The sequence below is a fragment of the Ovis canadensis genome, chromosome 1, assembly GCF_042477335.2.
Source record: "Ovis canadensis isolate MfBH-ARS-UI-01 breed Bighorn chromosome 1, ARS-UI_OviCan_v2, whole genome shotgun sequence".
Taxonomy (NCBI): Eukaryota; Metazoa; Chordata; class Mammalia; order Artiodactyla; family Bovidae; genus Ovis; species Ovis canadensis.
Window position 1 is genome coordinate 44,389,256 of NC_091245.1, and position 25,904 is coordinate 44,415,159.

At 42.9% G+C, this 25,904-nt stretch overlaps 1 protein-coding gene across 1 annotated transcript; it reads right to left on the minus strand.

Moving 5' to 3' along the window:
- Positions 1-20,763: 20,763 nt before the first annotated feature.
- On the minus strand, positions 20,764-23,751 carry DIRAS3 (DIRAS family GTPase 3). The gene is made up of 2 exons (XM_069564060.1): positions 22,965-23,751; positions 20,764-22,200 (listed from the first exon to the last, which is right to left on the minus strand). The coding sequence occupies exon 2, from the start codon at positions 22,133-22,135 to the stop codon at positions 21,431-21,433; it is 705 nt and encodes a 234-aa protein (XP_069420161.1). The 5' UTR covers positions 22,136-22,200; positions 22,965-23,751; the 3' UTR covers positions 20,764-21,430.
- Between the last annotated feature and the right edge of the window lie 2,153 nt (positions 23,752-25,904).

The following is a 25,904-nucleotide window of genomic DNA, read 5'->3' on the forward strand; positions in this document are numbered from 1 at the left end:
TTAATTTTAGCAATTTTGGTAGGAGTGTGTGATATCTCATTATGGTTTTATATTTCCTCAGTGGCTAATGATGCTGAACCTCTCTTCATGTGATTATCTGCCATCTGTATATCTTCTTTGATAAATATCTATTCGTACCTTTTGTTCATTTTCTAATTGGGATTTTTTACATGTGGAGTTTTTAGCGTTCCTTACATATTATTCATAGGACTACTTTGTCTAATAGGGGATTTACAAATGCTTTCTTCCAGTCTGCATACTTATCTCTTTATCTTTTTAATAGAGTTGTTCACAAAGCAAATGATTTTAATTTTCTTGGTGATGAAAATATTTGAATTGTTCCTTTATAGATAATGCATTTACTCTCAAGTCTAAGAATTGTTCACCTGGTCCTAGGTTCCAAAGATTTTCTATGTTTCTCTCTGAAAGTTCTATAGTTTTGATTTTCCATTTGAGTCATTTTGCATTAATATGTTTTTATAAGGTGTGGGGTCTAGGCTTTTTGCCTATAGATGTCTGTTAATCAGCTCAGCTTGCCATAACAAACTATCATAGGCTGGGAGGTTTCAGCAACAGAAATTTATTTTCTCACAATTCTGAACTCTAGAAGCATGAGATCAGGGTTGGGTTCTTGGTGAAGGCCCCTGTCTCCCTGGCTTGCGGAGAGCTCCCTTCTTGCCGTGTACTCACATAGAGAAGGGAGGGGCGAGAGAAAGGGAGAGAACGTAGATATCTCTCTTCCTTTTTCTAACATGCATTAGGACTCTATCCTTAGGATCTCATTTAACCTTAAATACCTCCTTAAAGCCTATCTTCCAAATATAGTCACCTTGGGGATTAGAGTTTCAACATATGAATTTGTGGGAGTGTGGGGCAGACACCATTCATAACATCCTATCACTCCAGGACCATTTGTTAAAAAGGCTATTCTTAAATTGTGTCAAAAATCACCTGGGCATACGTTGCAGGTCAATTTCTGGGCTTTCTATTCTGCCCCCTTGATTTGTGTGCCTCCCGCTCGACCATCACCACACTGCCTTGATTACTGTAACTATCAAGCCTTAACCTTGAAAAGTCTTTACTCCTGCTTTACTCTTCTTGAAAATTATGTTGGCCTTTCTAGCCCATTTCCTTTTTCACGTAAATTTTAGAATAAGCTTGTCTGTCTATCAAACCGCGCTAGGATTTTAATAGAAACTGCATTAGGTCTATAGACCACTTGACTCTTCGAGGGCGACTTTTATATAGTCACTCGGCTAATATATACACAGGCCTAGAGAGGACATGGAATGCTGCGCAGAAGCAGAGCCAAAGGGGCAGGCAGCCTAGGACACGTTAGTGTGCCTTTATCAGCAGTGATTCGGATTTGGGCCGAAGGCAATTGGAACTAACTGTATCATATCCTTGTTTCTTACTCTGAATTCTTGCCAGAATCCCAGACAAAAAATTCACAGAGCATGAATCTGAGTCTTCCTTGTGGCCCTGGGGCCTGGCAATTCTAAACTTTGGGACCAATCTAGCCTCAAGGACAATCTCCAAATACCATTGACCTTAGGCTGCCAAGTTTGATGAAAGCAACAAACAGAACAAGCCTGGGCAAATGGACCCTCTTTCTTATTAGCTGTGATTTAGACCCAGTGCCTCTGTGGAGCCGTATGGTCCCAATGAACTGAACTGGAAAAATATTCAGGACTCTTTGCCCCTTTACCTGTAAGTCTAGGCACGGGACTGCCTCAGAGACAGAGGAAGCCTCCCTTCCCCTGAGCCCCTCTACTGGTGCCCTTGCAGTATCTACTTAACCTTCCCAGGACACAGATATCCCTTCCTTAGCCCCACAGGAAAAGAGAGAGTTCCAAAGCCAAATCCAGAAGGCAAAAAGGGAAAAACCACAGCGTCACCATGGCATTTGAATTCCAGCATTGTTTTTTGGTTTATTTTTTAATCTTTTTCCTTATTAGCCTGCAAGCTCGGCCCCAGCCCAGTAGCTCTGTGTTCCAGAGCCTTAATCCCAATCAGCGCGGCCTGGAGGTGGAGCTGGAGCCGTGGGGGGAGGGTAGCCTCAGTCTCTCCCTAGAGGCCGCCTTTCCCCAAGCTCTTCCTAACTGCACAGCTGTATCTGTTTGCCTGTATTGGTGGAGAAATTGAGTTTCATAAATCATCATGCAGTTCACGTGGACGCTAACATCAGATAAACTGCCTGACAACCTAGCTGTAACAAATCATTGCTTGTTGCTATGCTGCTCCTCAGAGCTTGGAGAGAAAGATTCCATGGCGCAGTAACAACCTGTTATATGTCCCAGGGGCAGCCGAAGCCGTGGCTTCAGCCTTTCAGTGCCTTTGCTCATGTTGCTGCCTTCTTTTTAGAAGAGACCCCTCTATCCATCACCAAATCCAGCTCAGCAGCCTTCTGTGGAGTCTCCCTGCTCCCCACCCCCAAACCCCCACCCCTCAGCCGCTGCTCCTGCAGCAAAAGCATCATGAATCATCCACACCTCCTGTTGCCCTAACAGCCCTCTTCTTTTATTGTTCTTCTAGCATGATTGGTTTTGTTCCTTATTAGATGGTAAGCTGTGGGCAGCGGGGAGCCAGGGAATGTTTCTGAGCCGGGCAGAAACCTAACCAGATTTGTGTTTCCATCAGATGACTGATGGTAATGGAGCATGAGAAGTTGGGAGAAAAATCTGAGGCTGAGTCACTGGGGAGGTGTTTCTGACAATGTAAGGGATGATGGGGGTGGATTCGATGTTGGGGTAGTCAGAATAGAGAATATTGACTTTAATTCCAATGTGTTGGTACGTTTTACCTGAAACATGCGATTTAGATCTCTCAATCAGCAAAAACAAGGAAGGGATTGCTGCTGATGGATTAAATGGGATCCGGCTCATACTGCACCTCCCATGGACCCTGGCATTTGGTCAGTAGCAGTTACCTCTCTCCCTCCCACCACAGCAGTCAGTGTTCTGGGCTGTCATCCTGGGGTGGGGTTGGCCGGTGGGGGTGGGTGGCGGGTGAACAGTGATGTCGAAGCAAACCAGGGCAGAGGATTCATCCGTTACAGGTGAAAAGGAATGACCTAAATGGAGGTGGGTGGATGGATGGCCTTCCAGCTCCTGTACCTCAGCGGTGTAATATATCTACTCACCCAAGATTTGAATTTCAAACGTGGACAACAAGAGGCCGAATTTCTACACTAAAGAAGGTTGTTAAAATTCACAGAGCAGAGAAGCTCTTTAATAGACAAGATTCATGATGGTCTTTTCACAAGGAAGCGGAAGATTTATTACAAGCATGGGTTCTAATGTATGTTGTGCCTGATGCCCTCCCTCCTTAGGACAGAGAGGAGGAGAGACCCCAAGGGCATTCATCTGGGTGCTCCCTATACGCACTTTCCGTGTCCTTTGTTCATGGCTGCTTGAAGCCAGGGAAGGCCAGAATCAAGTCATGCTGACCATCAGCAATTTGTTTATGCTCTCGGAATCTTTGATTTTTTAATTTTACACCTGCAGTTTGGAAATAATCATATGTTTCTTGTCTACCCTACAGGGTTTTGCTCAGATTGAGGCAAGGGAAACGGAGTTATGACCTGGTGTTAAAATCTACCCTAAGCCAATCCATTGACTACAGAGAGTTCTTTTCGAAACACTAACCTGAGTCTGTGGCTTAAGCTTTAAAACAGCCTTCTACTGCCCTTACAAAAGTCCGCAATCTTCAGCATGGCTACAGGTCACAGGATGCTCTGGCCCTACTTGTCTGCCAGCCTCAACCTGCTCCATGTCCTTGGCACTCCAGCTGCACCGGCCTTCTTTTCAGCTCCCTTAAGATACCATACTCTTCCTGAAGTTCTAGGTCTTTAAACATACGGTTCCCCTGCCTGGAAGATTCTTTCTCCTCATCTTCATTTGGTTAACTCTCATCCTCCTTTTAGCATTCAAATGAAAAGAACTTCAGTCATTCGGATCACAAATATTTAGTACCTACTGTGTGTCGGGCACAGATTTTTTCTTTAATATTTATTTATTTGACTGGGTCAGGTTTTAGTTGCAGCACATGGGCTTGCCTGCTGCATGTGGGATCTTAGCTCCCTGACCAGGAATTGAACTTGTGTCATCTGCATTGCAAGGTGGATTCTTAACCACTGGACCATAAGGGAAGTCCCAGGCGCTGTTTTAGATGATGGGGCAGTAGTGAATAAAAGGCAGGGCCCTAGATCCTGTTTGTCTTATTTTCTAGCACTGGGGAGAAAGAGGAAACAAGCAAGCAACGAATGGACAAGATAATTTTGGTGATTGTTGGAAAGACAAAAAAGGGGTAGGGAACTCCAGGCTCTCTGGAGAGTAGCGGTTGGGTGGGAGAGGTCTCTACAGGTTGACTGGATCACCTCTTAGTGACTGGAGCTGTGACATTGATAAAAAGGATATACCAGAGAGAGGCAGCAGCAAGTGCAAAGGTCCTGAGGCAGGACAAGCTCTGCAAAGTCAAGAGGAAAAAGACTTATTCCTAGGGCACAGTGATGGAGATAGACAGATATACCACTGGTCAGAGAGGTAAGTGGGGCAGATCACCTAGGGCATTATAAACCATGGGTAAGTAGAATATATCATGAGAAACGCTGGGCTGGAAGAAGCACAGGCTGGAATCAAGCTTGCCGGGAGAAACATCAATAACCTCAGATATGCAGATGACACCACCCTTATGGCAGAAAGTGAAGAGGAACTAAAAAGCCTCTTGATGAAAGTGAAAGAGGAGAGTGAAAAAGTTGCCTTAAAGCTCAACATTCAGAAAACGAAGATCATAGCATCTGGTCCCATCACTTCATGGGAAATAGATGGGGAAACAGTGGAAACAGTGTCAGACTTTATTTTTCTGGGCTCCAAAATCACTGCAGATGGTGACTGCAGCCATGAAATTAAAAGACACTTACTCCTTGGAAGAAAAGTTATGACCAACCTAGATAACATATTCAAAAGCAGAGACATTACTTTGCCAACAAAGGTCTGTCTAGTCAAGGCTATGGTTTTTCCAGTGGTCACGTATGGATGTGAGAGTTGGACTGTGAAGAAAGCTGAGCGCCGGAGAATTGATGCTTTTGAACTGTGGTGTTGGAGAAGACTCTTGAGAGTCCCTCGGACTGCACGGAGATCAGCCCTGGTATTTCTTTGGAGGGAATGATGCTGAAGCTGAAACTCCAATACTTTGGCCACCTCATGGGAAGAGTTAACTCATTGGAAAAGACTCTGATGCTGGGAGGGATTGGGGGCAGGAGAAGGGGACAACAGGGGATGAGATTGCTGGATGGCACCACCGACTCGATGGACGTGAGTTTGAGTGAACTCTGGGAGTTGGAGATAGACATGGGGGCCTGGTGAGCTGCGATTCATGGGGTCGCAAAGAGTCAGACACAACTGAGCAACTGAACTGAAGGGCCTCAGATTTTCAGTTTAAATGTAAGTCACTGGGACATTTTAATTTATGTTCACATTTTTAAAAGATTACTCTTGATGCTATGGAGAATGGGTAGCCGATATGACAGAGAGAAAGCATGGAAGGAAAACCTTTGGAGACCCCTGCAGAAGGCAAGGTGGACGTGGTGGTTCAAGAAAGGGTAATACTGGTGGAATTGAATAAAACTGGGGTTTATTTTACAATAAGAGCCTGTATATCTTGTTCATGGATTGGACATTGGGGGTGAAGAAAACAGATGAGAATACAGAAAGTAAGGAGAAATACCCCTGGGGAGAAATTAAGATTTCAGTGTCTGATATGCCAGGCTACCTTCTTATGGAAGACTTCCCTGATCTCCGGTTAGGGATCAGGTTAGAGCTTTTTACTGGTCGCTCTGACCGCAACCCATAGTTCTTCTCTATAACACTCCTAACATTTATCATTTGTCAGTATTTGTTCAAAAAAATTTCTTCCACTAGACCTGAGGGGAGGGACCCACCTGTCTTGTTTAACCTTGTTTTTCCAATGTTTTGCACTGTGCCTCATAAATAGTTGTAGCTTATAATGTGATGTAATGATATTAACAACAGTTAAAGAGTAGTGTCTCTGTGCTACATCCTGTTCTGAGTACTTCACATGTATTAATTCATTTGAATTTCACAACAATCCCCTGAAATGGATACTATCACATGCCTTTGACAGATAGGTAAACTGAGGCACAGAGAGTCAACTTGCCCAGCTAGCAAGTGCCAATAAATGAAGAGAGTTATTCATTACAAACAACATCTTATTCATGCTGCAAGCCAACACCGTGAGGTATGCTTGCGTTTCCACCATCAGTTTGAGGCCAGGCATGCATGCTAAGTCTCTCTAGTTGTGTTTGACTCTTTGAGACCCCCTGAGCTGTAGCCTATCAGGCTCTTCTGTCCATGGGATTCTCCAGGCAAGAACACTGGAATAGGCTGACATGCCCTCCTCCAGGAGAAAGTCCTAACCCAGGGATTGAGTTTGTGTCTCTTGTATCTCCTGCATTGTAGACAGGTTCTTTACCACTAGCGCCACCTGGGAAGCCCCAGTTTGAGGCTGCCAAGACACATAAATCTGTTGACAGAGCCAGTCATGGGAAGCAGAGTCAGTGGGCTTTGGACCATTCAGAGGCTAATTGAGAAAAAGCTGTAATTGTGAAGACAGCATAGTACAGTGGTTGAAAGCACTCGCTTTGGGCCCAGACTGGCTTGGTTTGAAACACATCTCTACAACTCACCAGCTCTGTGACACCTTCACGGAACTGGGTTGGCCAAAAAGTTCCTTTGGATTTTTCCTGTAACATTTCTCCAAAAACCCAAACGAACTTTTTGGTCAACCCAATACTTAATGCCTATGTGACTCAGTTCCCCCACCTGTAAACCCTGGCACTATTAATAGTACCTGTCATCATTTGGAATGAATGTGATAATATTTGTAGAGCACTTAGCATAGTGTAGCTGTTGTGGTAAGGAACTATAGTTTGCCTATGGGAAATGTCAAAACACCAGGATTGCCTGCTCCCTTCAATCTTCCCCATAGGGCATTTGTCCTGGATTAAGATGTTAGGATTAAAGATTCACTGGGGTTAGAATGGACAGTAACCTAATTCACCCCCTCTTCTTCATCACACAGATAAACTGGAGCATGCTAGGAGGATGAGTAGGATGAAATGGACAAAACCCTGGGAGTCCCTTGGACTTCTGTATGTTAGAGGTTTAAAAAAGACTAGACATGTACTATCCAAAGCTAGAAAAATCAGACATCATTATGACTGAAAAAAAAAAATCCTTCCCAATCATTTCTAAGACAACCTCTCAACTTTCTGTGATTTGAGGGTCAAAGAGCAAGAATTATTAGAGTGTTCACTTACATTCTGAGTTTATTCACCCATCAATCAAAAAAGAAAACCAGAAAAGCTTGGGCATCTCTGATTTTCTTTTTCTTTTGTTCTTTCTTTCAGTCTTCTTGAAGAGGGGTTAATGAAAAATGAATTGGTCAAATGCTAGCTCATCAGAAAGAGACAGACCAGGGCTAAAAATGTGTGATAATCAGGCCCCAAATCATCAGGATTGCCTCTGCTGAAGTGGACTTAAAAATAAGGTGTCTGAAAAGCCAGTCCTCCCATTTCTTTTATAAAGAGCTTTCTTCAAGTTGTATTCCTTTCTGTCCAGCAATGGTTGATGACGTCAATTTCATTTCTACACTGACGACATAAACAGCTCCTTATCAAGCACTCGGGCCACTGCGCAAACCTGGCTTCGAGAAAGAACTGTCCTGATCTGACACATGATCCAAGTCAAAATATTTGAAATCCAGTTTGAAACTGTGGTCTGGCATAACCGACACAATTCAGGGCTAGATATTTAAAAGCTGATGCAGAATGTACAATCCACTGGCAGAACATTTGCCCAGGGCTGGTGGATATGCAAACTGTTGCAGTCTTTCCAAAAAGCAATTTAGAATACAGATCAAGAACCTTAAGAGTGCTCAGACCCCTTAACCCAGTAATTTCAGTCATAGGAATTAAACCTGAGGAAATATTCAGAGACAAGGGGTAAGATCAATGTACAAGGTTGTTACCTACAGCACTATTTGCAACTACAAAAGCAAAGTAGGAACCAAAGAAAATATCCAACAATAGCAAATTACTTAAATTATGCCATATTTCAATCAACCAAATGCATGGTTGTTTAAAGAAACGTTTAATAGAAGGGGAAAACCATTCCCAATGTGATCATGGTGGGGAGGAGAGGCGAATGCAGGATTCTAAGCAACATAATTCCAATTTGTTCAATCAATTCTATTCATCTATTTATCCACCAGATATCTCTCAACCCACCTAGAGAACAATGCCTAGAAAAAAGCCTGGCAGTAAATAAATATATTAATGGTAGTTACCTTGGAGTATTAGTGTCCAAGGTATTAGTGTCCAAGTAAGGGTGTTTTTCATCTTTACACTTTTCTGTATGTTTTGTTTTCTATAGTGAGTGTGCCTGTTGCGTGCTCAGTTGAGTGCTGCTCTTTGTGACCCCAGGGACTGCAACCCACTAGGCTTCTCTGTCCATGGAATTTTCTAGGCAAGAATACTGGAGTGGTTGCCATGTCCTACTCCAGGGATCTTCCTGAGCCAGGAATCAAACCCAAGTCTCTTGCATTTCCTGCACTGGCAGGCATAATCTTTACCGCTGTGCCACCTGGGAAACCCATAGTGAGTACATGCTACTTTAAATGTGAGAGTTATAAAGAATACCAATTACAGAAACAAGCTAACCCTAACTCTTCTTTCAAGGAAGATCAAAGAATCACTGGGGTCCTACCTTTATTTCCCTGCCTTCGTTCTCCCTCTCCTTCAACTCTTCTGCTGTGTCATTTTTTCTAAACTATTCTTTTTATTATATAACCCCTTGTGCTTTAAAAGATTCTCTCTTTACTGCATATATATATATATATATATATATATGCCATATATGGGCCATCTCTGTGCCAGGTTGGAGAGGCAATGGCACCCCACTCCAGTGTTCTTGCCTGGAGAATCCCAGGGACGGGGGAGACTGGTGGGCTGCTGTCTGTGGGGTCACACAGAGTCGGACATGACTGAAGCGACTTAGCAGCAGCAGCTGTGCCAGGTTGGTGCCATGCTTTTCCCCTCACCTCCCATTACACTCCACATATTGCCTGTGCCCCAGAGCAGTCTCATACGCTCCTACCTGCAAGTTTCTTCTTGGCCCACTCCACTACAGAAGACGGGTGCACGCCCAACATCCTCTTCTTACTTAAATAGGTTGCTTTCTGCCACATACAGCAAACCAAATGCTGAGATGCCGAACTTTGCACTAAAGGGCTCATCCACAAGGCGGCCAAACAGAAAGATGGAGAACTCTCAAACTGGCCTCCCCTGAAATGAGGGGCTGGGGGTATTTACGGGATAAAGCTGAGGCGTGGGAAGCGTGGGGAAAGGTGATTGGAAATTAGAAAGTGATGTAATCATTGTTTTGTGCAGGCGGAACTATGCTATAGGCTTCTTCATAGACTGAAGACTCAAGAAATGGAGACATTAGCATGTTCTGAGGGTGGAGTTTTGGGCCCTCTGATGTTAAAAGGTCATGGGCAAACACTTGTGCAAGCCCAATCAGAGGGCTGTGGTCCTAAGCAGTCTTAACTGGCTTGAACTTAAACTGGACACGGCTGGCTCCAAGTTCTTGACAAACAACTTGGACAACTTGTTTAAGCTACCTGATGCTTGGAGAACATGCAAGGTTTTTGTAGCAACAGTTAAAGCAAGCTTGCTTGGTGAAGACATGTTACAGGTTTAGTTGATCTGACCGATGATTACATTGATCTCGCTTTCAGAGATTTTCACTTGTCTCCCCATTGGGAGCACGTGTTCTAGAGATTTAGGCAAGTGCCTTAATTTCCCCTTGCTTTAGCTTTCCCATGTGAATAATGAGAACTGTATTGATGATAATAACATGCAACCTATACTATCGGTTGTCAAGATCAAAAGACCTAACACATGTCTAAGGCTTAGAACAGTGTCTAGCATAATATAAGAGTTCAAGCAATGTTCCTTATTCATGTTAGAGGCTGTAAATTCCTTAAAGGTAGGATCCTAATTTCATCCCACTTTATAACTCCCACAGGACTTAGCATCTTGCTTTTTCTCTGGCTGGGTACCCAACGAGTATTTGTTGGGTAAATGTGTGACTGAATGACAGTTATATGAGCCTTTTCTGACCATACCCCTCACCCCTCTGGGCACCCTGTGACTAAATTGTCCCTCATCAATCATGTGGTTAGTATCAGTGCTGATTACGCACAGAGCCTGTGCAGTAGCTGCTTAACTCGGCACCAGATTTCTTCTGCTCCTAAAGCATTTAGAGGCAGAAAGGTTGATGCTTGATACCCTGCTCCCAGGTTTTTACTCTGTTCAGATTTTTCCATTGCAAGTTGCAGAATAGCTATCTAATATTTTTCAATCTTACTAATTTTCCTGGCCACAGCCTAAAGAAAATTGCATTAAGCCTCTCGCATTAGCCCACACATTATACTACAGCAAATGAACCTCAGGAACTGTGGAGTGGACTGCAGGGGGACCACCTACACAATTCATTTGCAAGTTAGAGAAAAATAAATAAATGAAGGCAAAATATAACCGATTTATTTACATAGCCATTGTGTACTGGGCACCGCGATAACAGTTTCGTGCGTTATCCTGCTGAAAAATGTTCTAGGCACTTAGAAGCTGCATGATCATAGTCAAGTAAGTTTGTCCCTCTAAGCCTTGGCTGATTTCTCCAGGCCACTTCTGCCCTGCCTGGATACCTCTCCTATTTGCTGACCTACCTGTCAACTGCCTACTAGAAAACTCTGCTTACAAGTGCAAAGTGGAGTTAATTATTTCCTACCCTGGACTACTCACCACCCACTCAGCTGCCCAATGCAGAAATCTGGGTACACCCTCGCTCCCTTCTTTTCCCCTCACATATAATTCATTGCAAAATCATTTCAACTCTGCCATGCTACACTTGCCCTCCAGATTTACAGCCATGACTTCAGTTCAGGCCTCTTTCATGTCTTATCTGCTTTATGATAACAACCTCCCAGCTGGGCCCCCATCCCAAACCCCTCTCAGCCTTTCTAGTCTAGTTTCCTCACTATAACCCATGATCTCTCCAAAATAAAAGAATGACCTTGTCATTCTCCAGCTTTTAAGCCCTCAGTGGCTCTCCATGAACTCCATCAGATGCCATCTGGCCCCTGCTTCTCTCTCATGCTTTATCTCCAATCCATCAGTTCCTCCCCTGCATACTTTGGACTTTTTATGCTACATGAGAGGTTCTCAAAACATGATTCAAGGACCCATGGGGTCCGTAAGGCCCTTTCAAGGGGCCTGAGGTCAAAGCTATTTTCATAATAATGCTAAGACATTATTTGCTTTATTCACTTTCACTCTCTCATGAGAATTCAGTGATGTTTTCCCAAAGCTCCATAATGGGCCATATTCTAACAGATTGAATGAAAAAACAGGTATAAGGAGCCAGCTGTCTTCTGTTAAGCTTGACAAGGGGTTTGCAAAAATGTAACTATGTCAGCTTCTCATTAAAGTTTTTTTCTGTTTTGGAAAATGCATTTATTATTCATAAAAGATATACTATTTATGTTTATTTAAACTAAAACTATTATTTTCCATTAATAAGCACATTAAAAATTTTTCCATTTTAACTCAGTATTTTGCAATAAATATCCAGAGATATGACCCACATAAACAAAATCTTTTGAGGGTCCTGAATAGTTTTTAACACCATAAAGGGTTTCCAGCACCTGAAAGTTTGAGAACCACAGCACTAGCCCAGTGGAACCACCCAGAGTATTCCAAAGCGTCAGCTAACGAGTGGCACCATTGATTTGAATCCATTCTCTGTCCATCTGTCAGTGGTTCTTGAACTTGAGGGTGCCCAGTAGTGTGCTGGTAAATCTTCGACAGCTGGTTCTTCAGATAGACCAAGACCTAATCTGTAGCATTTAGCAATTTCCAGGGTGTAAATACTCCCATGGGCTTCCCCAATAGCTCAGAGGGTAAAGAACCTGCCTGCAATCCAGGAGACCTGGGTTCGATCCCTGGGTTGGGAAGATCTGCTGAAGAAGGGAATGGCAACCCACTCCAATGTTCTTGCCTGCAGAATTCCATGGACAGAGGAGTCTGGCAGGCTACCATCCATGGAAAATACTTCTGTGGTGACCAATTTCAAGCTATCAACGTGACATCACTGAATAGTGTTGGGAAGGGCCACACAGTAGCTCATGCTGTAGAGTATTTCTGCTGTACAAATACAGTCAACATAACCCAAGAGCACAGATAATAGTAATCTGTAGTAAAATACCTAGGAATTATAGTGATGAATTTGGGGTATTTCAAGTTTGAGTATATTTGTTTTAAATATAATTAAACATAATTGTGGCTTTATATCTAATTTTTCACAATGGCTGCATTTAGCAACCAGCTCACAAGATTCCTGAATATTTAACAGTTGGCTCTGGTGCCATAGAATTAACTTTCAGCATTTGACAATTTCAGATGCTCAGGCTTAACTCCAAAATTACTAACTCCCCAGGGTGGGGCCGAGGCTTTTGCATTTTTACATTTGAATCCCCCAGCTATCATCAAGCCCAGTGCGAGTCATTTGTACATTCTTCCCTTCATTAAGGAACTGTATTGTGTCAGACAGTGTCTCAAGGTGCCAGGAAGATAAAACTGAATTAAAAAAAAAAAAAAAATCTCTGCTCTTGAAGAGCTGATATTCAAGTGGAGGAGAGAGTGCCTAAACACAGGAGCAGAGATTGTACACTGCACATGAAGATGGCAATAACTCTTTGAAGAAAACTGGGCAGGGAATGGAAAGCAATGCAGATGCAGCGGGTAGCGAAAAGTCTGAGGCAAGGGTAAGTAGGGTGGACTTGAGGAACCATGAGGGGGGCAGGCTGGGTGGAGCACTGGGGCAAGAGGCGAGTGAAAGGAGGTGAGGGCAGGGCTGAACACAGAGGTGGGCGGGGGCGGTCAGGCTGAGGGGCTCTAGCCTTCTCTAGAGCTCCTATCCCAGCACCGACCCTTACAGAAGATCCACGGTTTGCTCTGCTATATTCTAAGTTGTCCACATTCCTACCAGACTATGCGCTCTTTTAGAGCAGGGACAGTCTATTTCCCAGAGTTTGGTGCAGTAAGTCATATATCATACAAACGTCATAAATATTTGTGCTAGAGAAAAATATTACGGCAACACACCAGCATTTATTTGGCTCAGCTTTGACCAGCTCAGATCCCTGGGACTGAAAAACAGAAGTGCCCAAGGTGTAGACTGTGGCATTAGGTGGGCTTGAATTTGAATCTAACTCTTGGAAACTAATTTACTACCATCCAGTGTCCTCTAGTATACACTGCAGAGGAAAATTACATACAATTATGTTTTGTCCTATGCTTAGCAAAATGTCCTGGCCATGTTATCTACAAAATTACCCTGACAGTCTTGGTCCCCTCATCCTGGTTTTTTTTTTTCTTTATAACACTTATCACTGAGGTTATATTGTATAATATTAATGTGTTTGCTCATTGTCTCCTCCCTCTACTCTCCATCCCACTAGAATGTATGTTTCATGAGGGCAAGGGTTCAATCTGCTGCAATCATCTCCATATTCTCAGCACCAAGAAAGTCCTCAGTACCTAACAGGCCCCCAGTGAATATTTGATGGGTGTGGACTGATGGATGGATGAACAGGTGGATGTATAGGGATGGATGGCTAGATAGATAAAATTTGATGCTTGGATAAATGAAGGGATGGTTAGATAGGCATGTGGAGAGCTCAATAAATGTTGGTTATTATTAATTTCATATTTTTTCAATTACTTCCCTTTGTATTAGGAGCCCCATTGGGTGGCTCACTTGTACCTGCTTGTGTCTGAGCCTGCTTGCCTTTTTCATCTGTGGTATCTGCCACGGGCTCCTCAAGCTCCTAGCCTAACATCATGTGTCAGTTCCAAGGCCTTTTGGTGATACCATCCTTCCCGCTGTGTTCTGGGGAGGCAAGAAGTCTACTTGAGAATTTTACTTCTTATTCTGCCAGGAAATTGTTTCTTACTAGAACCTGACATCCCAGAAGTTTCTCAGCTTCATACCTGATGAAGCCAACCTCAAACTGACAAGTTTCCCAGCAACAATGGGGTAATTGCACTTCAAAGCATATATTTAGCTCTTGTTTTCAATCTGTACAGAAAAGATGGTTGATGACTTTGACTTAAGAACAAAACCCTACCTTCAGATTTGTTTGACTGGTGCTCTCCCTCGAGAGAGTGAACTTAGGAATAGAACATGGAGCTATGCTCTTGGTAATAGTGATTACAAGATTTTGGAATCTGGCAAATCTAGGCTTGAATCCTGGTTCTGCCCCTTACTAGCTCTGTGTCCTGGGAAGATAACTTAACCTTTATGAGCCTCAGTTTCCTTTATAAAATATTGCTTCCTCCCTTAATATGCATTTATTCAGCACCTATGAAGTTCCAAGCATTGTGCTAGACTTTAGAAGTACCGCCAGTGAGCAAAATTCACACATGGCCTCATACTCACAATGTTATACTTTCTCTGGTTGCAAAACTACTTAACAAATAATGATGCAAAGGGGAAGGATACGGTGTGATGGGAAGCTACAATGGGGAGACAATCTAGCCAGGACAGTCAGAGAAGGTTAACTGAGAAAGTAAGGGTTAAACTGAGTCAGGCAAAGAAAAGATGCGGTGAGTGGGTTGCAAGGAAAGAAGAAAAAGTTTGAGGTTTTATTGAGCTATGGTTTAGAACTAGAGATGAAGATTCTGCTTTCATAAGAGGTTTGGTGAGATTCTTGGAATGTCATGCCACTCTGGGGACAAAGTACACAGAATTCAAGATAAGGCAATTACCCCAACTTCTGCATAAAATCTTGATGTTTTCTAGCATTGGGAACAGCATCATGTGAACCTGATTTTGGACCTTCACATATTTTGGAGATTAATCCTTTATTGGACTTATCATTTGTAAGTGCTTTCCTCCATTCAGTAGGTTCTCTTTTTCTTATTGATGGTTTCCTTTGCTGTGCAAAACCTTTAAGTTTAATTAGGTCTCATTTGTTTATTTTTGCTTTGGTTTTCTTTGCCTGAGGAGACAGAGCCAAAAAAAAAAAAATACTGCTGAGATTTATGTCAGTGTTCTGCTTATCTTTTCTTCTAGGAGGTTGTTTCTGGTCTTACATTTAGGTCTTTAATCAATTTTATTTTTGTTTATGGTATGAGAAAAATGTTCTAATTTCATTCTTCTACATGTAGATGTCCAGTTTTTCCCAGTACTACTTATTAAAGAGACTGTCTTTTCTCCCTTGTATATTTTTGCCTTCTTTGTCATAGATTAATTGACCATAAGTGCGTGAGTTTATTTCTGGGCTCTCTATACCATTTCATTGATCTATGTGTATGTTTTGTACAAACAATTTTTAATTAATTGTCAATATTTAAAAATTTTGAGATTCACCACAAAAATCAGAAAAAAATTTATAACACTGGGGTCCATATCTCCCAGTAGAACTGGGCAGAGGCAGTTCCCTATGGAACTTCCCACATATTATCATCGAGCCTGCCTACTTGCTCTCTGTGGACCTTGAGTTTGAGGTCCTCTCATTTCAAAGATGAACTGCAGTCCACAGAAGTTTCCAGAGGTGGCTAGGTGGTTAAGAACAGCAGAGCTAATATCATAGTTAGTATCTTAAGGAGTGCTTCTACCAGCAGGTTAGGAGGCATTTTTCACTCAGGTGGACATTTTCAAGCAATAATTCCAAACATGTGATGAACTGCCTTGTCCTCAAACAGCCTGGCCTCATAGCACTGCTTAATTCACATTTAAATTACACTGGGAACAAATACATTGCACAATGTTCAGCTCCAGGTTGCAGAGAAAAACATACTAATAGAGCTCTGCAATTACGAGTAATTTTTCTCTGAATCCTTCTCTTTCTCTCCCACTCTGGATTAATGATTGCCTTCACAAAGAGTCCACATGAGCTTTCAGAGCCAAAGGAGTAAACAGGAGGACATGCATTAACGGGGCGAGCTGGTTACCTCCCACGCCTGAATATAGAGCTTTTAGAAATGGAATTTTTTAGATGTGCTTCTCCTACAAATATCAGGTGAACATAATCTCTGAGGCCGGGGTGTTGGGTGGAATGACATTCACATCAGTCATGGAGTAAATATCCAGGAGCATTAAAGAGGGAAGAAAACATCAGTCCAATTCCTTTGAGGGGCAGAGGACTTACTATGTGCCTAGTTTTGTGCACAATGCTTTCACAGGTTTTAGTTTATTTCCTTTGCACAACTCACAAGGTTGTGAACAGGAAAAAAAAAAAAAAGCAAGCAAGGAAAGACACAGTATTAAACCTACATTTTTTGATTCTGGGTTCATTTTGGTGATATCAGGTAGATCTGGGGGAGAATCCCAGCCCCAGTGATCCCAGTGTGTGACCTCAGGTTAATTATTTCATGGTGCTGAGCTTCATCTGGTCCTCGTCTTTTAAATGCCCTATGCTAGGTACACAGTAATTGTTTTTTTTTTTTTTTTCTTTCAGTTAGACTATGTGGTTTCCTCACTGGGGTTACTAACATTGAATACAATTTAAAAAGCACTGGGGCTGGTATTCGAAAATTTGGATTCTAGTTCCTACTCTGTCCTTTCCTGGTAAGACTCATAAGGAAATTATCTGGCTTTTTTCAATAAGTAGAAAAACATTGCACATGGCAATATAATTCAAAATGTATTAAAGGTTATAAAATGAAAAGCGGGTCTTCTTCCCCATTAAACAGTCATTGCCTTTCTTGGAGGCAATGCCTATTAACATTTACTTGAATATCCTTCTAGAAGAGCTTTGTACTATGCATATACAATCACACACACACACACACTCTAACCCTCAAATGGAAGCGGACTTAAAAGAAGCCTTGGAGATAACGTGCGTTGGCCCGCATCACCTCATTATTATTTTAATGTACCTAAGCCCATATTGATAGTCATTTAGGTAGTTTCCAGTCTTCTGTTAATAATAGTAATAGCTAATATTTATGGATTGTTTGGAATGTGCCAGGCACTATTCTAAGTACTTTGTATGTATTAACTCATTTAATATAACCACCCTGAACAGAAGCTATTATCATCATCCCCATTTCACGTCTGAGGACAATGATGCCCAGAGGGCTTGCCCCTCAGACACACAATGAATAGCAGAGGTAGAATGAACAATGCTGTAACACATCTTTGTCTGCGCAGTTTTGTGCACATTTGTCAGAATAGCTAGCAAATGATGGCTCTTAACAGCAGTAGTGTAATCAAATTGCATTTTTGAAAGATCAATATGATAGCAGGGTGGAGAATGGACTCATCTTACGACACCTGTCACACTCTGCTGTGCATTTCCCTGCCCCCCACCATCTCCCTTGTTCGATTATGAGCTTCTTAAAGGTAGGGGATGCTGTACCCCAGGGATTGGCACTGAGGAAGGATATTGCTGACCCTTAATAACATGTGTGAATAATTATTTAAAAAAATAAGGAAGCCTTCAAAGGTAATGACAGTTGGTATTTGGGCAGGATTTTAACGGGTGAATAAAATTCTGATGGTCAGAAAATGGAAGAAAATTTTTCTTCTTTGTATGAAGAAACAACAAAGGAAAAACCACATAGGATGTTCGAGGCTGTCTGGGAAAAAGGGTGCATGGTGTGATATGCTCACAGAGAAGACCAGAAAGGAAACTTGGAGGCAGACATGGGGGATTACTTGAGGGACGTTACCCTGAGGGACAGGACACAGCAACTATGAATGCACCCATGTAGACCCAGGACACTGGCGTCAGTTAAATGTTTTGAATCCCAGTTTATAAAATTGTATTCATCTCCATACTAGGTTTCTCTCCTCCACTTTTCACTTTTCAGCATCATAACGGATGGCAGGTTTTTCAGTATCAGTAGCCTGAAAAAACATCATATCAGTGCAGTGGGCATATTTTCAGTTTTCATTTATTTTAATCCTCACCAGCTCCCTGAATTCACTGGTTGACATATTTATTTTTCTAAGTTCTGGGCCTGTGGGTCCAGGTTTATAGATGTAGCTTATAGATGTTCAATTCCCATTCATTTATATGCAAACATACCTCTCAGTGGATTTTGTTACATTTCTGTTAATCTTGAATTTCATGAAGTTATGTAGATATCTGACAACACATATTATTTTAAATACATGCTAACGTTTTTCGACACTTGATTGTTGATCCTAGCTAATATATGCACAATAAGATTCAAATTAGAAATTAGTTCTGCTAGCCGCTCTTACTATGTATCAGCACTGCCCAAGCGGAATACAAAGCGAGCCAAATATGAGTCACAAATACGATTGAAAATTTTCCACTAGTCACACTTTAAAAAGCAAAAAGAAATATAAAATTAGTATGTTTCACTTTATCCACTGTTTCTAAAATATTATCTCAACATGTAATAAACATTAAAATTATGAGATATTCTACTTCCATTCTTTTCATAATAATGTATGGTATATTTATAATACACCTCACTTTGGACTAGCCATATTTCAAATGCAGAAGTTACATAAAGCTAGAGGCCACTATATTGGATAGTGCAAAAACTAGAAGCTATAGGTTCCAGCTTCTTTGAATAACACTATTAGCTGGAAGAACTGTTAGACTGGTTTACATCTTCCCTGCTCCAAGGTAACAATGTAAAGCTTATTTCAAGCTTATAATTATTTGGGGGAGAGATCTACTAAGTCTCTAGGCATAAAAGATTCCAACCATGTAAACTCTTCAGGTAAAAGTTATCCAACACCTCATTCTCTCTTCTCTGTTTCTAAACCATCGTGTGTGCTTTGTATAGTCAATTTGCTTCTTTGCCTCTCTCCAGGATTCTAGGGAGGCTCTGAGAAAGCTTCCTTTAAATAGAGAACAGAGGTGTCAACTCACTTGTCCTTGGACTAGTCATCTTAGAATGGACGTAATTGTGGTGGTTAAAGAGCACCAATTATGCTGCAGAACACCTGGCTTCAAATGTTGGCTCTGCTGCTTACTGGTTTTGTAACATTTATCAACCTGCAAAATGGGCATAACAGTATCTGCTTCACTGGATTGTCATGAGGATTAAGTAGTATGATGTAGAACATTGACATGTGCAAAAATTATATAAATATTTGCTCTAATGTGCTATAGAAACAATGGCATTTAGATAGACTGTATAAATATTTACTATAATTTAAAAATATTTTTACTAAGCATTTCTTGCAACATTAAATCTCCTCCTTTCCCTTTCTAAAGTGTAGTATTTGTCACTTAGTAATCCCTTTGCTCCTCTACAAAGAGAAACAATGAGTGCAACACATTTTTCCAAGGAGAATTCACCTGGAAAATAGCCAAGATATTTTCTTTTAGAAATGGAATTACTCCATTAGGGATGTTACCTAAGAAATATTTTAAAAATAGAATACATAAAAAGCAATATGGCAGAACCACTTAGATATTTTCTAGTGGTTGAGAATTGATTTGAAAGTGAATAGGAGAAATTTTAAATAATTGTCTATTTAAAAGGAGCCTCTGAATGAATTTTCTAAGCTCAAAATTTTGACTCTACTATGTGATAGATGTTTATGATTCCTCCTCAATGATGTGCTTCTCCCATAAAAATCAAGTTATAAGAAGGCATTTTGTAAACATTTAAGTTGTTCAATAAATATTTATCCAATAAGAGATATTTTATGGAGAAAAATCACTAGACTTAGAGCCTCTCCACTTCTCTTTAACTGAAAAAAGAAAAACACTTGAAAACAAGGATGTGTATAGATACATATTCTCTCACTCAAAGAAAATTATGTTCAAATATAAAATGAATCTTAAAATAAAAAGCTTCCTTTGAAATTTCTGATTTCAAATCCCACCTGTTTCTCCCCTTACCTTCCATTTCCAGTACTTTTTCCTATTTCCAGTACTTTTTTTTTTCTTAAATTGGGGTATAACTGCTTTACAATGGTATGCTAGTTCTGTTATACAAAGAAGTGAGTCAGCTATATGTATACATATGTCCCTTCCCTCTTAGACCTCCCTCCTCCCCATTCTACCACTCTAGGTCACCATAGATCACCAAGCTAAGCTTCTTGCACTATATCCCAGGTTCCCACCAGCTATCAGTTTACACATGGTAGTGTATGTATGTCAAACCCAATCTTCAATTCATCCCACCATCCCCTTCCCCAGTCCCTGGGTCCACCTGATCTGTCTTGTCTGCATCTCTATTCCTGCCCTGCAAATAGGTTCATCTGTACCGTTTTTCTAGATTTCACGTATATGCCTTAATATACAATATTTGTTTTTCTCTTTCTGACTTAACTTCACTCTGTATAACAGACTCTAGGTTCATCCATTATCCAGTAGTTCTTGAGGAAAGACTTTTGAGGCAGAGTTTGCTTTTCACCACCCACCTCCAAGACAGCAGCAAGATGAGCCAGTAACCTCTTCAAAGATGCCTGGAGTTCTTCCCGAATCAGCCCAGGAAAGGTGATGGATATAAACTAGCTCTGCATTGCAGAGACCCATGAACCACCCCCACCCAGCTAATTTCAAGAGGGCATAGGCTTCCGTACCTAAAATTCTTATTAGAAATCTTCACCAGTTGTGACTGGCAACGGGTAATTGTTGTTGTCGTTGAGCGAAAAAGAAATTATTACAGCTGACTGCATGCAGGAAAAGCTTTATTAAGTCATGGAACTATTATAATTTTTTTTAAACAGGGATATAGAATACTCAAACATTTTTAAATGACCTATGAAACAACTGGCATATATTTAGTAAGCAAGATCCACTTTAACAATTCTCTCTGCTCCCACCCTCAATGCTCAACTATAGGACATTCATTTATTTATCATGTTTAGTATTTCTGTCTCACAGCCATCTGTCAGAGCTTTTGCTGCAAAAACGTGTTTTTTAACAATTACATACACAATGGGGAGATATGATTAGACATTTACAGGACTTGAAATGTTTAAGAATAATAATAATAGGATTACAAGAAGGGCAGTGGTATCTTTCAATTCGTTTTGCCATTTCCAGTCTCTTTTTCAAACATTAATCTCTAAAGTCCATCCAAGTCCCATCCTTGAAATGCATCCTGTTCCTTTTTTCCTCTCCTCCTCCAATGTCCATTATTTTAACAATTTGAGTTCTCTCGCCTGGGGAAAAGGAAAGTTATTCACTCACAAGGGACATTTATTGACATCTAATTGTTACAACCCAAACCACAGCACACAAGTCAGTCATGTACAGGTGACACAGCACGATGGGGTCGGTCCGTGTTTTCGGCACACTGAAGGAGAGGAGGGGCGCGATCTCTAAGGCTCAGGGTTCACATGACGATGCACTTGCCCAGCAGCTTCTCGGCGGTCTTGGGGATCTGGGATTTCTTCTGCGGAGGCTGCGCGCCGGCGGGGGCTGCGGTGGCGGCGGCGGGCTTCTTCTCGAAATTGATCAGCAACTGGAACAGCTCCTGGACGTTGATATTCATCTTGGCCGAGGTCTCCAAGAAGGCGCAATTCCACTCGCACGCATAGGCAGCACCTTCTTTCTCACTCACCTCCCGACGGCTCTCATCGCACTTGTTGCCCACCAGGATGACGGGGCACTTTTGCGGGTTGTTACCTTTGAGTTGACGGATCAGCTCATAGAGAGGCTTCAGCTCCTCCAGGGTTTGCTTCCTGGTGATAGAATAAACCAGGATGAAGGCGTGACCCCTGGCAATGGCAAGGCGCTGCAGGCCCCGGTAGCGGCGGCCACCGGTGGTGTCGGTGATGTGCAGCGCACCCGCCTTGTGGCTGCAGCCCAGCGCCTGGCGGTAGGTATCTTCGATGGTCGGCAGGTACGCCTCACGGAAGTTGCCGCGCACCCACCTTTGCACCAGCGCGCTCTTGCCCACGCCGGCCGAGCCGAGCACCACCACGCGGAAATCTCTGCTCCTTCTCTGGGGCAGGCAGGTGCGGATGACGATCACAGTCGGCAGAGGCCGCAGCCGCTTCATCAGGCGTTCCTTGAGGCCGAAGCAGGAGTTGCCCATGGTCAGGTATTAGCTGAGAGGTGCGTGTACTGCTTCTCAGGCACTTGGCCAGCAGTGAGGGACGCCTACGGAGGAGAGAAGAGAGGATGTGTGAGGGGTGGGAGTCTAACTCAGAATGATGTCTTGTCGCAGCGCCTGCCTGGGGACATGGGGTGGGGAGGTGGGGGGGGGGGTGGCAGGGGGTGGTGTCTGCCTCAACTCGCTCGCTAACCCCACCCTCCTCCCTCCTCCCACTTCCCTCCTCCCTCCTCCATTCTCTGCGGTGAGCTGTCTCTCTGCCCACCCCGGGAACCCACCAAAGGCAATGCGGGTGGGGAGGAGGGCAGGAGCACCCCGAGCCTCTTCTTCCAATGATACCTGTTTGTTACTTTCGCGGTGGCTACGCACCTATTTTTATTTTATCATGCCACACGACAGAATACTGCAAGAACGGACAGCTTGCCAGCCCTTAAAACATGCACATCCAAGCGATGTTAGCAAACATTTTCACCCTAAATAAGCCCTTGCTGTCTTCTTTCCTGCAGTATTAAAAATTATGCCTATATCTGACAAGGATCGACCACTGCGGGCAAGGGTAGGTTGCCGCAGACACCGCGATCCAGGGTGTGGTCACGGGGGGCAGTGCGGGGGTGGGGGGGGGGCGCCCAGGAAGCCCACAGGGACCAGGATTCGTAACGCTAACAGAGACCCCTAACCTGCAGCAACTGTCCCCAGGTACCCGCTTCCCTGATAACGTGCCCATTGCTTTCCACCCCGCGATAATCCAGGCTGGTTCGCTCGCTACACCTTGCGTTTGAGTGCCCCCAAAAAGGCAAATGATAGTTTTTACCTCTTTCCGAGGCGGGAACCGCGCGGCAAATTCGCTCCTTGCCCAGGTGGCTTTGGCCGCGGCCGCAGCGGCGGCAAGTAATTGCGCAACCAAGCTCCCAGCCGCAGCCAGCAACCAGTACGCTCGGAGGCTCTGGGCGAAATGCTCCAACCAACAGTGGGACTGAGATTGGTTAGCTAGAGCCAGGGGGCGCAGACTGGGAGACTCCACTTGCACCGCTCACAGAGGGGGGATTGGGTTGTGAGGGGCTGACCGAGTCAGACGCGCCCCCGGTAGTCTCCCCGGCGTCCCCTACACAGGTACCCATAGTCCGGGCAGGGGCGGGGGTTGGAGGCGGCCCTGTGTTCGCAAGTACCCGCCCACTGAGGGGGGTCCGCTTACGGGGCTGGCGATGCAGGCATTTCTCGCCTACTGCAATCCAAACCACTTCTTCGCTTTTTGCCCCCTGGGAGGTTAGCCTTTCCCAACCCTCGCCACCTTCTCTTCACTGCAGGAAGGCCAGTTAGCACCCTTCTCATTACCGGTGACAGACACCTCACCGCATCTCATCCACTTCACTCCAATAAACATTTGTCCAGCACAAAACCCAGTTTCTGTTTTTGCTGAGGAGACCAACTGACACTTCTGTTATAAGAGACTTTGGAACCTGCCTCTTGGTAGGATTTCCTGTGATGTAGACATGCTCTGTGTTTATAGAGGTTGAGGGGTATCTTCTACACTCAGCAACATTAAGCAATGATCATATCCATCACCACTATGTGTACAATACTTCTCATTTAGTCGTCGTCACAAAAACCTCAGGAAAATCCAGACTGGAAATGTGGGCAGCCTCCTAGGAGTGGAGAGCGACCCCTGGCTGACAGCCAGTAAGAAAGCATGAGCCGCAGAGCTATAGCAACTGGATTTTTCCAACAACCTGAATGATCTTCAAAGCAGATTCTTCTCTAGAAACTGAACGTAAGATCAGACCATCAACACTTTGATTTTATCCTTAATTGAGAAGAGAATCCAGCTGAGCTCATCCAGACTTCTGACTTGAGTTCTAGATTTTGCAGTTGGGTGTCCTATTAAGCCACAAAATTTGTGGTAGTTTGTTACACAGCAAAAAAAAAACAACCCTAATTCAGCAGGTAAAATTACTTGTTCAAGTTTAAAGGGCTCATAAATGATGGACCTAGGCCCAAACCTAGTGCTCCTCACTCCAACTCTTGTTCTTTTTCTGATATTATCTTTCTGTGTCATTAAGCTGATACAGTATATTTTACTCATTAGTGAAAACATTTTTATAATTTTTCTTTCTTACCCAAAGACTCATGGGTGTTAGGCAGAGATCAAGAACACATGTTTTAGAGGCAGAAAGCTAGCTTTAGAATGTTAATGGGTTTTTCACCTTTTCCTTCTTTTGAATACATGTTAATATTGGAAGAAAAGTTATGACCAACCTATACAGCATATTAAAAAGCAGAAACATTACTTTGCCAACAAAGGTCCATCTAGTCAAAGCTATTGTTTTTCCAGTAGTCATGTATGGATGAGAGAACTGGACTAGAAAGAAGGCTGAGAGCCGAAGAATTGATGCTTTTGAATTGTGGTGTTGAAGAAGCTTCTTGAGAGTCCCTTGGATTGCAAGGATATCCAACCAGCCCATCCTAAAGGAGATCAGCCCTGGGTGTTCACTGGAAGGACTGATGTTGAAGCTGAAACTCCAATACTTTGGCCATCTGATGCGAAGAGCTGACTCATCTGAAAAGACCCTGATGCTGGGAAAGATTGAAGGCGGGAGCGGAAGGGATGACAGAGGATGAGATGGTTGGATGGCATTATCGACTCAGTGGACGTGAGTTTGGGTGAACTCTGGGAGGTGGTGATGGACAGGGAGGACTGGCATGCTACAGTCCATAGAGTCACAAAGAGTTGGACACAACTGAGCAACTGAAATGATAATATGCCTTGAGCTGTGTGATCCTGGAGAAATTACTTTTCTGTAGAGGGGAACTGATACCTATGAGAAAGAATTGTGGGGAGGATTCAAGAAGCTACTCCCTGATGCACTAGTTAGAAGGCATTTAGAATACAATAGGTAATTCATAAAAGACAGCTATTGGCCTTCAAATAATAATACAGAAATCTGTATACACATAATCATGTAGTCTTTGAGCATTTTTGGAAGTGCCAATGACCTTTTTATTTAAACCAAATAAGAGTAGATTTCCACCGGGAAAACATAGCAGGTTTGGGGAAAATAAATTGAGGATAGAAGAACTTGGGGCAGGGAAGAAGAGCAGTGAGAATTCTGAGCAAGAATGAAAACTTTGCACATTCCCCCTAAACCACAAGTAATACTCTGCCTATTGAAACTAGGGTACATAAAAGGTCACTTCATGGCAAATAGGAGGAGAAAAAGTGGAAGCAGTAACAGATTTTATTTTCTTGAGCTGCAGATGGTAATGCAGCCACGAAATTAAAAGATGCTTGCTCCTTGGAAGAGAAGCTATGACAAACCTAGATAGCGTATTAAAAAGCAAAGACGTCACTTTGCTGACAAAGGTCCACATAGTCAAACTATGGTTTTTCCAGTAGTCATGTACGGATATGAGAGTTGGACCATAAAGAAGGCTGAGCACCTAAGAATTGATGCTTTCAGATTGTGGTGCTGAAGAAGACTCTTTAGAGTCCCTTGGACTACAAGGAGATCAAACCAGTCAATCCCAAAGGAAATCAACCCTGAATATTCATTGAAAGGACTGATGTTGAATCTGAAGCTCCAATGCTTTGGCCACCTGATACAAAGAGACAATTCACTGGAAAAGACCCTGATTCAGGGAAAGATTGAGGGCAGGAAGAGAAGGAAGTGACAGGATGAGATGATTGGATAGCGTCACCGACTCAATGGACATGAGTTGGAGCAAACTCAGGGAGATAGTGAAGGACAGAGAAGCC

Excerpts from the sequence above, each read along its gene's own strand:
- DIRAS3 (XM_069564060.1), bottom strand. The coding sequence starts at position 22,135 with ATGGGCAACTCCTGCTTCGGCCTCAAGGAACGCCTGATGAAGCGGCTG.